This window comes from Pyrgilauda ruficollis, unplaced genomic scaffold, assembly GCF_017590135.1.
Source record: "Pyrgilauda ruficollis isolate IOZ18807 unplaced genomic scaffold, ASM1759013v1 scaffold9, whole genome shotgun sequence".
Classification (NCBI taxonomy): Eukaryota; Metazoa; Chordata; class Aves; order Passeriformes; family Passeridae; genus Pyrgilauda; species Pyrgilauda ruficollis.
In genome coordinates, this window is record NW_024531043.1 from 5072591 (window position 1) to 5088381 (window position 15791).

The following is a 15791-nucleotide window of genomic DNA, read 5'->3' on the forward strand; positions in this document are numbered from 1 at the left end:
TGGTTTTGAAAACTCCCTTTATCCACTGGGCAGCTGCGATGCTGAACAGAAGCTATGGCCAGAGTTATGGTACATGGCAGAAAGTTCTGTGAATCCCAAGTTTCTGTGTGTTTTTATTTGATTGCAAAATGTCACATTTCTGACATATGATGGGGATTTACATCTGCAAATGCTCAACATGTCACAGTGACAGACTGGGGCCATGCTGCCTGTGTGTTTTGTTAACACTGACAACAACCACAGCCAATAAAACTCTGGGAGTCTTTGTACTCCAAATGCATTCTGTATTCTTTTCTAATATATTTGTACAAAATAACTTAACTTCTTCCATTTTCCTCAAGCACTGTATATTCAAAGGCTTTAAAAAAGTTACAGTTCATGGGATTTCAGGGTTGTATTTTCTCTTATTCTTTTTCCTTTTCATTTATTTATTTATAATCTCATCCCAGACGTGGCATCAAATGCACACAGCGGGATGTCCTTAAGCATTACTTTGTAGAGTTCTTTGTGTCACCATCCAACATTCTTAATCATGTGAAGATTAGCAGAAAGACGTAGCTGGGAGTAGTGTGAGCAATGGGAGAGGAAACTGGGTATCTGCTGGTTTAAAACATTTCCATACCAGCTCTGTCTCCTTTTCCCAATTTTCCCAGCTCCCAGAGACAAGGTGGAGCAATAACCAACCTTCCCTTCCATTCACTATCTGCATTGCCTGCTTGTTCAGCACAGCACTTAAACCAGGGCTCCCTCCTCCTCCTCCATCCCACATCCTGCACACACATCCTGGATAACTTCACAGTTTAGAGCTGGTGGCCAGGGGGGAAAAGCTGAACACAAAAGCTTTGGCTGAGAAAGCTCCCAGTTCCTGGTTCCAGTCATATCTGCAGCTCCAGATCCCAAAGCAAGGGCAGCCACTGGTCTGGTTTGCAAACCACTGCAGACAGCCCAGTGAGGGAGGGTGTAAGGATCTGAGAGCTCAGCATTCCCACAGAACTTGTCCACTGCAGGAGGAAGACAGGACACCAACAGTTCCACATGTAAGACAGGCAAACAAGGGGGCTGGACTGATTATTGGCCCCACAGGCATTGGGAGGTTGTGGATTTCCATCATAGGTCACTGTTCTTAAACCAAGACCACTTAACATGTGCAAAGTAACCACAGAAAGCTTCTAACAAACTGTACAAGTGACAAGAAAAGTAATTTTTAGGATGCAGTAATTCATTCCTCATCCTAACATGTTAATCTGAATTGATACCTGGGATTAAGTGGCCACAAGCCCAAAAATGCAGCAACAGTAATTGTCATAGGGAAACTCCAGAAAAGAAGTGGACCTGCTGACAACACAACTTCAGGCCAGAAGACGAATGACAAATTTTGCCTCTGACACATATGGACTAACAGGAAAAAAATTAACAGCAGCCTGTTCTCACATGAAATTATGAGACAGCACAATAGTGTAAAAGTCCTCTTATATGCAGAGCTCTTAAACCTGAATTAATAGAGGACTATTGCATAGTTACTGCTAGTTATAATTTGGAATACATTAAAACCTTTACTTCCCCAGACCAATATTTAAAATAAACAAGAAGCAGTGAACAGGCACAGCCACTTCATTAAAGTGATTACATAAACTCTCAAACCAAGACTTAATTTGAATTAATAGTAAAGATAAAATTGAATGCATAAACACGCCATGCAGAAAGAATGAAGTTCTGAAAAGAATTCAGTGGTTAGATGATATCACATAGCAAACACCTGATGAATTCATTAAACACAAAGCATTGCAGATGCCACGATACAGCGAGCAGTTCCTACTTGAAAAATCAGATGGATGTCAAACTTACAAAAAACTAGTGAGTCTTAACAGCTGCAGGACGCAGGCAGACGTTTTGCAAAGCAGCAGCAAAATTTGAACCCAAGACTGATACAGCCAAAATATCAATACCAGACATTATTAGTTCCAATGAAGTTACTCCAGTGTTTGGGAGAACAGCTTCTATTTCTGCTTGGAAGTGCCAGGGATTTCTCCTTTAGACCTGCCCTGTAGCTGAGATCCACTTTCCCCCAGACACGTTCCCAAGGGGAGACCCTCAGCTCATCGATTACAAAAACTACTCTCTAGTCTTACTCACCTTTGCAGGGCAGCTAAATATATGCACCAAGACGTAAAATCTGCAGAGCCATCAAAGCACTTCTGCTGGAACAGAAGAGCCGACAATTTATGGGCTCTTCAGTTGTGCCTGCTTTTATCAGGCTGGTTAGTTGAAAGAAAATGCACACATAATTACTTAATCCCATTAAAACAAAGACAAATGACAGCAGACAACTCCCAAGCTCAGCAGTTTGAGCACTGGAAGATTCTGAACTCACACAGAAATGAATCAAGGAGCCTCCTCTGTGGGCAGCTCCCTCCACAGCCCCTCTTATTTTGGCTACATCAGCATTACAGCTCTGATATCCAGCCAGCTCCAGAAAATGGCATCTTGGACAATGAAGAGCTTCCAGATTTCCCAATGTACCAGTAAGCCAAGGTTTCCACTTTTTCAGTGAAGTGATTGCATGTCAAATAAAGCAAATAAATTCACAAGAAGCTACTAAAATTCAGTTGCTTCTTCCAGCATTTGGGGAGCACAAGCAGGAACCCCAAAGAGGCAGCAAGTGGCAGTTTGGGGTTGATGCTTAATTTTAACATTTTGAATTTCAGAAACTTACAGGAACTCCTGTTCAGTGCACTAATGACAAAATGTAAACTGTAGTCAGTACCTGAAGAGGGAAAATGAAGCAAATTAACGTTTCTTTAGGAGATTTATAACACAGGTTTGCTGGCATGTTTACTAGGCAGGAATAAATAAATGTGTAAAATAATTGCAAGAACTCATTGAAGAACTGAAAACTGTACTTATGTAAATTCATATTAAACTCAAAAGTCATTTATTTTTAAGGCAGTAATAATTTTTTTTAATACAAATATATATTTAGCATACCTCTAAGCACCAGGATTTTTGTCTCTGCTGTTCCCACACAATAATCTGAGCCCTTGAATGTGAGCAGTGTCTCACCTCCAGGCTCAGCCATCCTACAACAGCTGTCTGGGACAGGACAAGCAAACAGTGCCGAGTGTAATGTTTGCTCACCAATTACCCCTTTGTAGACTCACTGAGAACCTCCCAGGACAAGGCCAGACAGGAACCCCTATCCCAGAAGGGGAGGGATTAGGAATTTCAGTACTAGAGCACATTACTTTTTAGACTAAGAAGTAACAGTCTTGCAGGCAAAACATTTTTCTTCACGCTTTCCAGGCCTTAACTGTGGTTTACAGCAAAAGAAATAGTAATAAAATAATGCTTCCTGCAGTCTGGTTTAGTTTAGGAAAAAGGCAGAGAGGGACTGAGCCATAATTCCACATACACCTGGGACAGGGGATATCTGTCTGGAAGTTTTCCACTTCCAAGGACAGCTTGTCCAGGTACAAAGGCTCTCTGGGGAGATCTCTCAAGCACGCTGCTGTTTATTACTCTCACCTTTACCTCACCTGCTTATTAGTTCCTGAATACACTATTTCCCAAAGAACAGGAATAAACGAGTGGGAACTCCTGCACTTGGACTGCAAAACCCTGTGGGTATAAATTCCATGGGTTTGTGCAGAGGACCAGAGGGCCTTACTGAAGCTGGAAGCACCAACACCAGCAGAGAAGCAGCAGCAACAATGGTGACATCACTTCAGGACACCCCAGTTTTAGTGAAGTATTTCATTTATTTTAGTATGGTGCAGCAATGGAAATCTTTCTTTGCTTTGTATAGAAAATCCAAATTAGACTTCCAACTCAGGGCTGCTAGGAATGGCAAGAGAATCCTTAAGTTACTTGTAAGTTATTCAAACGATAATGTTAGTACAAAATAAAAATAAAATGTTATCTTCCAATAAGCCAACTGCACATTAAAGAAAACCTATAAAGCTTTCATCAGGAACAAAGGTTCCTCTTGACCAGCAGCCAGTTAGGGTGGCAGAACTCTCAGGAATATCTCTGGAAAGGGTAGGATTGTGTAGCCCTTGACCATTCTATCCCAGCACAGTCCTACATCACCTCCATCCCTTAATAAGAGCAGAGGACATCACTCAAATACAGAAGCCAAGCTTGCTTTACAGTCACACTGCTCATTAACACAATATCAGAAATCACATCCTTTTCATATAGAAGAGATGAAAAAAATGACAGAGCCGACAAACACCACACACTTCCCCTTCAGCTGCCTTAGAGAACAGATTCCAGGGAGTTTCATTGACATATGTAGCCAAGTAGTGCATAGAATAAATTTGTCAAACTCCAAAGGGGCCAAGAAATTTTCCTTCCAGATCTCCAGAAACATAAAGCCATCAGACTCCAAGCCCTGCTTCTGCCCTGTTGACACAATAACACTGTCCATACTTCCCATCTCTTTAGAGAGTTTTAAAGAATAAGTATTAAATTCTTAAAGCCATTCCAGTAAAAAAAATCCTGTACAATGACCCTTTCATCACCTGTGACTGGAAGTTTCCCTGGTGGGAAAGGTGTTCTATTACTTGTGTTTCAGAAGCAACCAGAATGTCATGGAACAACTACAAAATAGAAATGTTTTATTGCAAATCTGATATTTATTCCCTGCTTAGAAACTGCCACACCTGCCACCTTCTGCTCTTCCTTCTAAGCCCAAGTTTATCAATATAAGCACTTTAATATAGTAAATTCACACTTCAATTTCTCCAGGAGTTTAAGGTGCTACTTTTGCGTGGTTATTTGTACGATCCACCCATCAATTTGTTGTAGAAAGCTGAAGCATTTCAGTTTGACTCCTCTGGCTCACTGACTACTCCAAAACAATAAATGTCCCAGGATTTGGTGCAAATACTGGCTAACACCGTCCAGGAGGAGCAGAGAGATCAGGGCTGGGAAGGGGGAGCAGGAATGGCTGTCGGGACACCGGGGAACAGCGGAGGTGCCCGTGCCAGGGCCCAGCCCAGCACCGGGCTGGTGCCAAGGCAGAGGCAGGGCTGGGAGGAGGCAGAGGCAGCTCAGGGAGCTCCCAGCCCTCGGCACTGGAACAGAAACTGAAACTGTGCCGGGCTCCCAGCGGCCCTGAGCGGAGGGAGCGCACGGACAGCTGCAGGGCACTGGTGGGACCAAAGCAGCACCGCAGCCTTTGCTGCTCTGAGCCGGGCTCAGCACCCAGACCTGGGCTGCAGCTCCTGCTGCCTCTGCTCAGCTCCAAGGACATATTTAAGCGTGGTTTACATCAACAAGCAGGCAAAAGCATTTCAGCTGTGCCCACCCTGCAGCGTGCCTTTCCTTTGGCTTGTACCTTCACTTCAAACTACTGAGCATTTCAGCCTTGGAAAATCAATGTTCCACTCAAAGCTCTACTTATCATTATATGAGTGACTGCAGCTCGCAGGTGCTTAGTGTGTTTGTTTGGGGTTTTTTTAACCAAGAGACTAATATTTAACTAACAGCACAACTCCAGCCTTTTCCTTCTGAAACCCCCATTTCCCATGGGCAAAGAGCAAAGGTAAGAACCCACCTTCATTCTTAACCTATCCCATGTACTCAGTTGTCTTCCACTTGCTCCTCCTTTCCATTCCACACAGAAATATAGTTTTGTTTGCTTCTTTGGAAAGGCCATATTCCAGTTTCAGGGCCCTGAGGTTTCAATGAACATCAGGAACAAACTCCACGTTTCCAAAGCTGCCTCTCCCCCCATTTTCCTGGCTGATCACTGACACCCGAGCCATGGATCACATCTGGGAATTGCCACATGGACACACTGCCAGGTATCCAAGGTACTTGTCCTACAGATTACAGTCAAATCCCAGGATAAGTAAGTGCAGGTGTATAATGAAGCCCACTTAAAATGAAACCAGTCTCAGGCTTGGGGTACAAGAATTCTGTAGTAAGATTTATGACCTTTAACAGGAACTTCATTATAAAGAAAGTGACTTTCATATAATGAAAACCATCTCTCTCTTAAGAGGAATGATGTGTTAACATCAGCAGAGCTGTGTTTCAGTGTTTTCTGTTTGCAATCCAGCACCATCATTGTCACTTAAAGTTCATTAATTATTCTAAAAATGCCATTACTGAAATACAATTGTATGCAATTTTTTAATAATTTTCTTCAGAAGGTGGCATTTCATCTATTTTTAAAGTCTGAATTTTCCAGTAGAGCTTACCCTGTGTTCTTAGAATTACTCAATACATCCAAATACAAACATTAGTAATGAGCCCTATTAATGCAGGTTTCACTTCAAGCTAACTTAGATTTACTTCACACAGTTAAGTGAGTTCATTTCACTGGAAAAAGAGATTCCCTAAAGGAAAAACATCAACTACTGTGGCTGATATTGCCCAATACATTGCTGAAAAATAAATTCTACTGATTGGATTTTTTTTCATGTCCCCTCTCTGAGCAGCACTTTTAAAAATGCAGTCTTTTAATGATTGTTTAATTTTCATATAACTAGAATATAAATCCTTTACATACTGCTTTGCTGCAGCTGCAGCATAATGTCTCATTTTTCATGGAAAAAAACCTAATTACGTGGTTCACCAAATTGCCTGTGGTAACACATCAATTTTATTTACATTCAAAATTTGGACTTGGATTTGTTTTCAGCACTCCAGTTAATGCCAAGCCCATTTTACACAATAGTTCTCCTGGACTCATTAGTAACACCTCACTCTGCTTTATTGGAAGGGATTCCCAGGTATTGGAACCTTGCTTTGGATTTCCAGTGCTTTCCTAGCAGTTCCACTCCCACAGTTCTATCCCAGTTTAAATATCCTGGATTTGCTCTAAGTCTGGCCTTGCTGACACAGTTCTGCAAAGGACCATCAAATGTCCATCCAGAAGGCAGCTGTTAATATTGCCTCTGGACTACCAACTCCTTTTTTCACAAAAACACAGAAAAACAAGAACTATTGTGCGGCAAATAAAACCTAAAGGTTAATTACACAAAATTTCAACTATTTCAGTCAAACTGAGCTTATATTTGGAAAGCAGAAAGATTATGAGGAAGCACATGGATTCAGTAGAGAATTTCTTGGCTCTGCCTTCCATCAGTGCCTTTCCTCTAAAGTGTTTTCATTAGGTAATTTGTTGCAATCAACAGGAAAACCTCCAAATTCCCAGCCATGAACAGAATTAAGATATTAATTCTTGAGTGATACAAATAAAATAAAACAACAAAAAGCATTAGGCTTTTTTACACATGGCCCTTTGGTAGATTTCAGACTTTTTAATGAAGACCAGACTTTTTAGCTTTAGATATTGCTAGCTGTAAGAAGAGGGAAAACACACTATGTGAGAATGATCCATGGAATATCCTGAGCTGGAATGGACCCACACAGATCAGTAAGGTCCATTTCTTGACTAGAATTGGTAATGAATTCACAAATGCCACATGTACTCATTGGATCCTGCTCTGAACACTGAGATTCCCTGTTCATGTGGAGACAAAACCACTGCAGGAAAGAGGAATTAAGGCAAAGGTAAGTGCAATCAGAATTCCAAACAGGACACTCAGTTTTAATTTTTTTTAAAGACTCCCAAAACCCAACTTTCAAATAAAAGGAGTAGAAGTGGTGGGAAGAACATTTATTTTAAAAGAAAGCAAAACAAAATGAAGACATCTCGCCCAGACACAATAAGGCTCTTGTCAACTTCATGTGTATAAAAGGAGTTGGCATTTTCCCATGAAGCAATTCCTTAATCCCAAATGATGGCATAATAACCTCATTTAATATGCCTGCTTAAAAGAAAAAGTTTATTTTGTCTAAGCTGAACTTCAACTGGCAATCACTGGACACCAATTACCAGTGTCAGATATAAGGGTCACAGAACAATTCTGCGGGCTGAGAAAGTAGGAATTCACTTTTCAATCCCATCTTCTGGCCAAAAGAATGGAAAAGTTGAACATTGTTTTCATGTCTTTGGGAATAATCTATGCTAGGCAATTAAGAAAATGCAAATTACTTATCTTATTGAAAATAATCAAGCCAGAAACAGACTTTTCAGTAACTTAATATTCCAATAAAGTCTTCTGTCACAGGAACCTACTTGTTAATTCCACTCTGCGCTCAAGAACCGGCAATTAACCATTTTCAGATTTCACTTCAAATTATTAATAAGTGGTACTCAGCTGCTTGATATTCATTGCTGCTTTTTAAATGGAAAGCCTTCCAAAAGCCTTGCATTTGAGATCCTTTATTCCTTGTTCATGAACTGCTTTTCCATGCCCTGGCTGCTCTCTTTCCTGGTACCACTGGGCATGACAAGAGTTTTGGGGTTTATGGAGTTACTCAGAGTGCAGAAAATTGTTGTAATACACAACCCATGCTTTCACCAAAGCCCAGGGATCCCAGGAACAACCTTTGGGCAAATCCAAGGAAGTCTCCAAGTCAGCTGTAATGCAATTCCAGCAACTCCCTCCCTTCTTGCCCCCTGCCATAATCTCATAGTAGAATGAAAACTGAGGAGCATTCTCATTTGAACACCCATTTCACAGCAAGGGGGCTCAGTCTTCATTTCACGCATTGCTTCACACACTTAAAAAGTGTTTGAATAGACAGGAACATCTTCTCATTCAATAATTAACGTATCTCACTACACAGAGCTTAGAAAATACTCTAATTCCTGACAGAGCTCCCACTTTCTCACAATTGCAGAAATAAGACAGTACCCTGAAAGAACCTTAAATAGGCCCAAATTGAAATGGAAAGTAGATTTTTCACTACTTTATTCTCTTTTACACTAGTGGAAACAAAAAATGTAATTTTTTCCAAGTTTTCCATTGTTGTTCTTTTAATCCCTACTAAATGCTGACAAGCACCAACTACTAAACATTTACAGGTTAAACATTGACTTGATTTAGAAGACTTGACTGGTAAATGAAACTTTGAAGTCTGGCAGTTCATAAGAGAGCATCAAGAACCCTTCCTAGCAGGAATAAAAACAACTAAACTGAGTTCTGGGGCAAGTTGTTCTCCTCAGGAAAGATCCTTAAAAACAGATCTGACAATGTTCTGCTTTCCTCTAGGTAAAAATCAGCAAATTTCAGATAGAGAAACAATAAGAGAAATTAATTTTGGGCCACAACCACATGGGTTAATGTGGGTGCCCTGCACACAGCTCTTCCTACAGGCAGCATTTTTCCCTCCTCACTTTTATCAGCACCAGGGGATTACGGCTGCGCCAGCCCGATATGCCAAGAATTCATAAACAGGAATGAGCCGAAGCTCCAGGTTTTTCCTGTCATAGCTCAAATTTCAGCTACGTTTTTAAACTTACCAAGCTGCAAAGATCCTGTACAATAATCTTTCAGGAAAGAATTGCCTAATTCATTCAAGATCATCTATTCTTCATAAGCGTTTCCATCCAAATTCTTATATTCTACACAGCAGAAATTGAAATAGCATCATTTTTCTGGGGAAGCAGCTCCAGAAATTAATGGATCATGTGCAATATATAGATGGAAAGCCCAAATACCTACCAGAATCAGTGAGTTCAGGCACACAAGCTACTAAGCTGACAGAAAGATGTAGTTTTACCTAAAGAACTATCAAACACCCAGAACGTATTCATTTTCAAGCTCTTGTCTCCAGCCAGCCTTCCAGAGTCCACCTCCAGTGCTGTGCTTACAATCACCAACCTGTATTCTCAGTAGTGGTACACATCATAATCCCTGAGAATGCCAATATTCTGTACCACAAATGCAGCAGACCAAGTGGAATATATCCATAAATCCAGAACAGAGATTATAAATTGATAGACAAAACTGTCAGAGAATTACAGAATATTCTGAGTTGAAAGAGACCCACAAGATCATCAAGTCCAACTCTTGGAGTGGTGTAAAATGTCAGGGCAAAGTGCTCTTGGCTTTTGGAAAGATGGGATCTGAGGAACAGATCTCCCTTCCCTGTAATCTCTGTGGAACCCACAGGGTCTAGGACAGGGGTGGAAGAAGAGAGAAAACCCAAGAGTTGAGTCTAAATTCTCCATGATGCTCCAGATGGTATTTGGTCACCAAATGCAAATGAGAGCTCTGCAACTTGCAAATCCACAACGTTTCTGTCAAAAACGCTGCCAACAGTCAGACACTCCCTCCTCTCCTTCCACTTGTGTCGGATGCACAAAAAAATGGATTTATAGGAAAAGGTACTGTGGCTGGAACAGTTGCCAAACCTCTCCAGGCAATATCATTAAATACCATTTATCCTTCAGAAAACCAAACTTCAACAAACTTAAGCACACCCAACTTTTTCAGATTTACAGAGCCACTCCGGTTTTTCCCCACTCACTGACCCCACCCCAATCAGCTTTTTCCACCCAGGATTGAATAAAGATCTTCAACCTCTCGTCCAGTTTTAAATGCCAGCACAATAAAAACCAGAACACCACAGTCAAGGCTGGCAGGAAGAAGAAATGTAGGAGAATGTGCAAGAGAGACCTCTGAAGTTCCCAGCTGCTTGGTTAATCCAACCACTCCACTGATCTATAACTGCTCTGCAAATAATTGTTTTTACTTAATCTCCCATGACAGCATTTAATTATGCACAGTTTTGGAAAGCTACTACATAAACAACTCTCCTCATACCTCCTGTTTACAACACTAAGTTGTTTTCCCTATGACTATTTGAAATTCTTTTACTAATGGCAGATTTGTTGTTTACCAAATCTTCAGTGTTATGAAGAGAGAGTTCATGAGCAAAAGTTTTTGAAGTGCTTCTGAAAACAAAGCCTCAGTTTGGACTTTTCCTCTGCTTACTGAAAGTAGTAAATATCACACAGCACTATTGGAGTGACTCTCTTATCCAGAAAAAAAATTAAAAAATATAATTTAGACTTGAATTAATAAAACATAATATTTAAAAATTAAATTCTTTAAAATTTAATTATCACTAAAATATTTCACTTTCAAAGCACAAGTCCTAGGCAGGAAAAGAGAAATCCAAAACTTTATTCATGATAAGAATTCATGACCTTACTAACAGGCATTATTCCCTATAGCCCCTATATCTCAGATGTCAATGTTTTGGATAGACTCTAGTCTTCCTCTTGGATTTGCAGCATCAGATTCCTGGGACTTGTACTCCTGAAAATGTGAATACAGCACAAGAACAAAGTTCTGGCCATGGAACTCTAAGTCACAGTGACAATCCAACCTGCAGGAACAGCATTTAAAGCCAAAGGAGCTCATTTCCTGAGCACGTTATACCAGAAAAAGGCATCATGTTACCCTGGCCCAGCTGACAGGCAAGGAAAACTCTGCTTCAGTAATTTTCCTATTTTCTGTTTGTATGCCCACATGGAAAAGCCCTTTATATTTTCAGGAAGCTAATTTCAACTATCAAATAGCTCAGTATTGTGGCCTGTTTATAACAAAAAGCAGAATAAACTTGTTCCTTTTGCCTTCTGGCTGCATGAAGTAGTAACACAAACTGTGTCCTTTGTCCTATCCCAAGGAATCAATGGACATAAATGCCTTGTTCTGGCAGAATTTGAGGCTCAATATTAGTCAATACTGATGTTTGAACTCTAAAATGTACTGAACAGAGCCCAACAGCTCTATCAGCGGAAAATGTACAACACCTACACAATTTACATCACTTTGAACTATATCTGATAAGTCACTACAAGTGTTTCAATGTGCTTTTAATATAGAACAAGGAAATCTATCCTTGTAGGATTTACACACATGACAACACATGAATTCCACTTAGAAGTTACTGATTTGAAGGCTCTAGCCTGGATGCAGGAACACCTCGAGTGCTGTGTCCAGTTCTGAGCCCCTCAGCTCAGGAAGGACCTTGAGGGGCTGGAGCATGTCCAGGGAAGGGAATGGAGCTGGGGAAGGGGCTGGAGCCCTAGGAGCAGCTGAGGGAGCTGGGAAAGGGGCTCAGCCTGGAGAAAAGGAGGCTCAGGGGGGACCTTGTGGCTCTGCACAACTCCTGACAGGAGGGGACAGCCAGGGGGTCGGGCTGTGCTCCCAGGGAACAGGGACAGGAGGAGAGGGAATGGCCTCAGGTGTGCCAGGGGAGTCTCAGGTTGGACACCAAGGAATTTCTGCATGAAGGGGTGTTAAACACTGGCTGGGGCTGCCATGGAGGTGGTGGAGTTCCCGTCCCTGGAGGTGTCCAAGGAACACCTGGATGTGGCACTCAGTGCTCTGGCTGGAGGATCAGACACAGGTTGGACTCAATGACCTTGGAAGTCTTTTCTGAGCTAAATAATTCTGTGATTCCATATAATTTTGAACCAGGAAAACAATGTGTGACAGTGCTGCTTTGCTATACTCTGCCCCATACTGCACCCAGCAGAAGAAGGTTCAGCTGTCCAGACATTTAAGTGGATTTCCATACCACCACCACTGGAAGCAGCATCACATTGTTGTAACCGAGATGTCAGATATAAACAAGCTCCATCAATTTACAACAGAAACAGAAGCACCACCTGCAACTCCCCTCAAATAAAAAGACACTTAAGTCCCATCTACTGCATTTGAAATATTAAATAAACTATATTTCACTAAGAGAAAAGCATATATTATTAAAGCTTTGCTGGGTAAGTAGAAATATTACCCATTCCCTCATTCAAAACAGGTGCCTCATAAAAAATGAATGTCAGTGGAATGGCTCAGCACAGCACTTGTGAGCCATCTCTTTAATTATACATGATCACAGGGCTACCTGCGTGGAACACACCCCAAGGTACCCAGGCCTTCATATCTGTGATTTCACAGGCTCTGGTGCCAAATAAACAATCTGGCAGCCATCAAAGCAGGAAGTTTGGAACAGTGCTTTGAACAGAATTAAAAGAAATGAATATACCATAACCCAGGACTCAACAGTGCAGGGTACAGGTGGGAGATAAGGGACAACTCAAGCACACTTGATAAACAAAATATACTGTGTACTTGAAACAAATTTTATCACCAAGTCACCAGAAGGTCTAAAGGCCACAAGGATAAAAAATTATTGCAAGAAACCAGAACCTGATCCATATGATTGTCTCGGGCTTTTTTAACTACTGTTATTATTCCAGAACTAGTGAACTTCAGTTGTTTTCTTGCAAGACACAAGGTGAAAATAGAGGTAAAATTCATCAGCCTAATAAAACACCTTTTAGTTCAGACAAACTAAGACTTGCCATAGCAACAATACACCACCAAACAGAAAATAATACACACTGCATATAGTCAAACCCAAAGAGGATCACAACAGACACAGTAGAAGTAACTTGATCATGTTAAGGCTCCACATGCTGGTGACTCTGAGGACAATCCCAGTTACACAAAGCCTATAATCACCAACTCATCACTGTCACCTCTGACCTACCTGCATCTTCCTGCCTCCTATTCCACTCACTTGTTGCAACTCGCCTTGGATCATGCTCAAATCCCGCAGCACGAGCAAGGAGCAAGTCCTGACCTCACAGATTTACCTGGGGTGCCATGGAGTTCACCTGACTCTGCAGGAGAGGTGATTTATTCCATCAGCTACTACCTTATGCCAGAGCTGGGGTATTATTATTATTAACACCATTCCTAGGAACTAGAATTTACTTTCAGAGGTTCCACAAAAATCCAAGTCATGATGTTGACTACAGGTCTGAGTTCAAGTTTCACTTTGTATTTTATCACACAGCAAAAAAAGTCAAACTTACAGGTTTGTTTTCCTGTAGGTCTTAAAACATGAATTATGACAAAATCACATAAGGTAGCAAGTTAAAGCATTACAAAAAATTGCTTTTTCACTGGAAAAAATTGATGCAATTGAGAAACAAAGAGTGGCTTACTGTGCAGCTCGCGGTGGATGACATCGACCAGGTTGGGCTCGTCCCCCCACCAGAATATCCAGAGCTCCTTGCAGTCGGGTTTGACGTCCCGGCGCCACACGCACAGCAGGTTGGCCTGCAGGCAGCGGATGAAGCTGAGCAGGATGGGATCATCCTGGGCTGGAGCTGAAATGATGGGCCCACAGTCCCCATGGCCTTCAAAGTTGTACCTACGCCATTTGATGCCCGTGAGTTCGGCCTATGGGAAACAAAAAAAAGAAGAAAAGAGTCATTGGATCACTTCATAATTTAGTTATAGTCATAGTTTGTTTTATTTTCATTGGTTAATTCCTCAATTCAAGTTCAAAAATCCTCCTATTCATATATTTTCCTTTATTCCCCTTCAAGGAAAAGAATTTAGAAACAGCACTGAATAAACCTGGCTTACCCCTGCCTTTAGGTTTTCACCACAACCTGACTCACTTCTATTAATTTCTATTCTATTCATTTCCAACAGTTTCATTCAACCTTATTGTCATCTTACAAGTTAGAAAGGAAAAAAAAAAAAACAAACAGGGAGAGGAAATAAGGCTCATTTCCTACAGGCTGCTTGGTGGCCACGTGAGCTTTGTGTCAGCTCAAAAGTTAGTCACTTGAAAGTCACAAAGTACCATAGTAATTAAGAAAACCAGTGACTTACTGGAAAAGCTGTAACAGTTTCACATTGTGCCATTACAGGTTTAGCAAATGGGGGTTTTATTTTTATTTTGTTCAAATGAACAAAAGCAGAATATGGAAAGTTGCCATTTGCTGCCTCTCAACCAGACAAAATTCTCTTGTTAATCATCAAGGAAAAATGAAAAGAACATATTTGCTATCCAGACATTTGGGAAAGGTTTTCTTTGGGCGCTGAACAGCTTCCCCAGGGAATGGGCATGGCCCCAATGCTGCCAGAGCTCTAGGACTGTTTGAATGATCTCAAGGATGCACAGGGCGGGATTGTTGAGGTGTCCTGGGCAGGGCGAGGAGTTGGATTCAATGATCCTGGTGGGTCACTTCCAACACAGGGTGTTCTGTGATTCTGAGATTTTCCTCCACTCCCGGTTTGCCCCACCCCTGCTGTAGCCTCCCCTTTCTCTCTACTCTCCAGCAAGGGACAGGGAATACCCCCAGGAAAGTCTGGCTGTTATCAAACACAACTGGTGTGTGCATACCCTGCTCACAGTGGGCTTGTACTCTACTCTCTACCTGTTACCACATTCCTGCTGCTGCTATTCCCTCCACTGCTCCATTTCCAGTGTTCACACCTTCCCTTGGCTGCCCAGAGGCAGCTGGTGCTCAGCTCCCAAGTGCTCCTGCAGGAACAGCCAGCTGGTCTGCCACAAGGAGTGCAAACACTCCAGGGCAGCAGCTACACATCTGACAAGAGGGCATTGCCAGGGACAAGGGAAAGACCCAGCACTGGAAACACTGACTGCAGGAATGAATTTTTACTCCTAAAGAAAACAAAAGACTTGCGGATCACGTATTCCTCCCATTGTCATCACCTGTGTAATGACATTCAACTTCTTCTCCAAAACCAAAATTCCCCATCACATACAAAAGGATTTCCCTTTTCAAGTCCACAAACTTAATCCATTTACAAGTTTAGACTCTAAAAATTACTTCTGTCCACCACAGTAGGTGAAAGGAGTCTGCCTGGTTCAAGAGCTGGCTGGTGAACTGCTGAGGAGCTGAAGGTGATGCTCATCATACCAACAACAGGGCAAAAACCACAAGTATTTCTTGGATTTTGTAAAGACATTCTCTAAAACAGTTTCACCTCATTCCTGTATACTGCCTGGCACAGCAGGGCTCTGGCCCATGGCTACAGCTCTTGGGACTCTGCCTCAAGGACTATTTCCCCAAACACTGATTGTCCAGATTGCCCATTTAACTGACCTCTGAAGAGGCCTCACCAGGCACATGGCCACTCGATACTGCA

At 41.7% G+C, this 15791-nt stretch overlaps 1 protein-coding gene across 1 annotated transcript in view; it reads right to left on the bottom strand.

Moving 5' to 3' along the window:
* The window catches only part of MED13L (mediator complex subunit 13L), a 165869-nt gene that overhangs the window by 132722 nt on the left and 17356 nt on the right, over positions 1-15791 (bottom strand). Inside the window, exon 2 of the mRNA XM_041488317.1 lies at positions 13829-14066. Within this exon, the coding sequence (XP_041344251.1) occupies positions 13829-14066 (238 nt within the window). The remainder of the gene's footprint in view (positions 1-13828; positions 14067-15791) is intronic.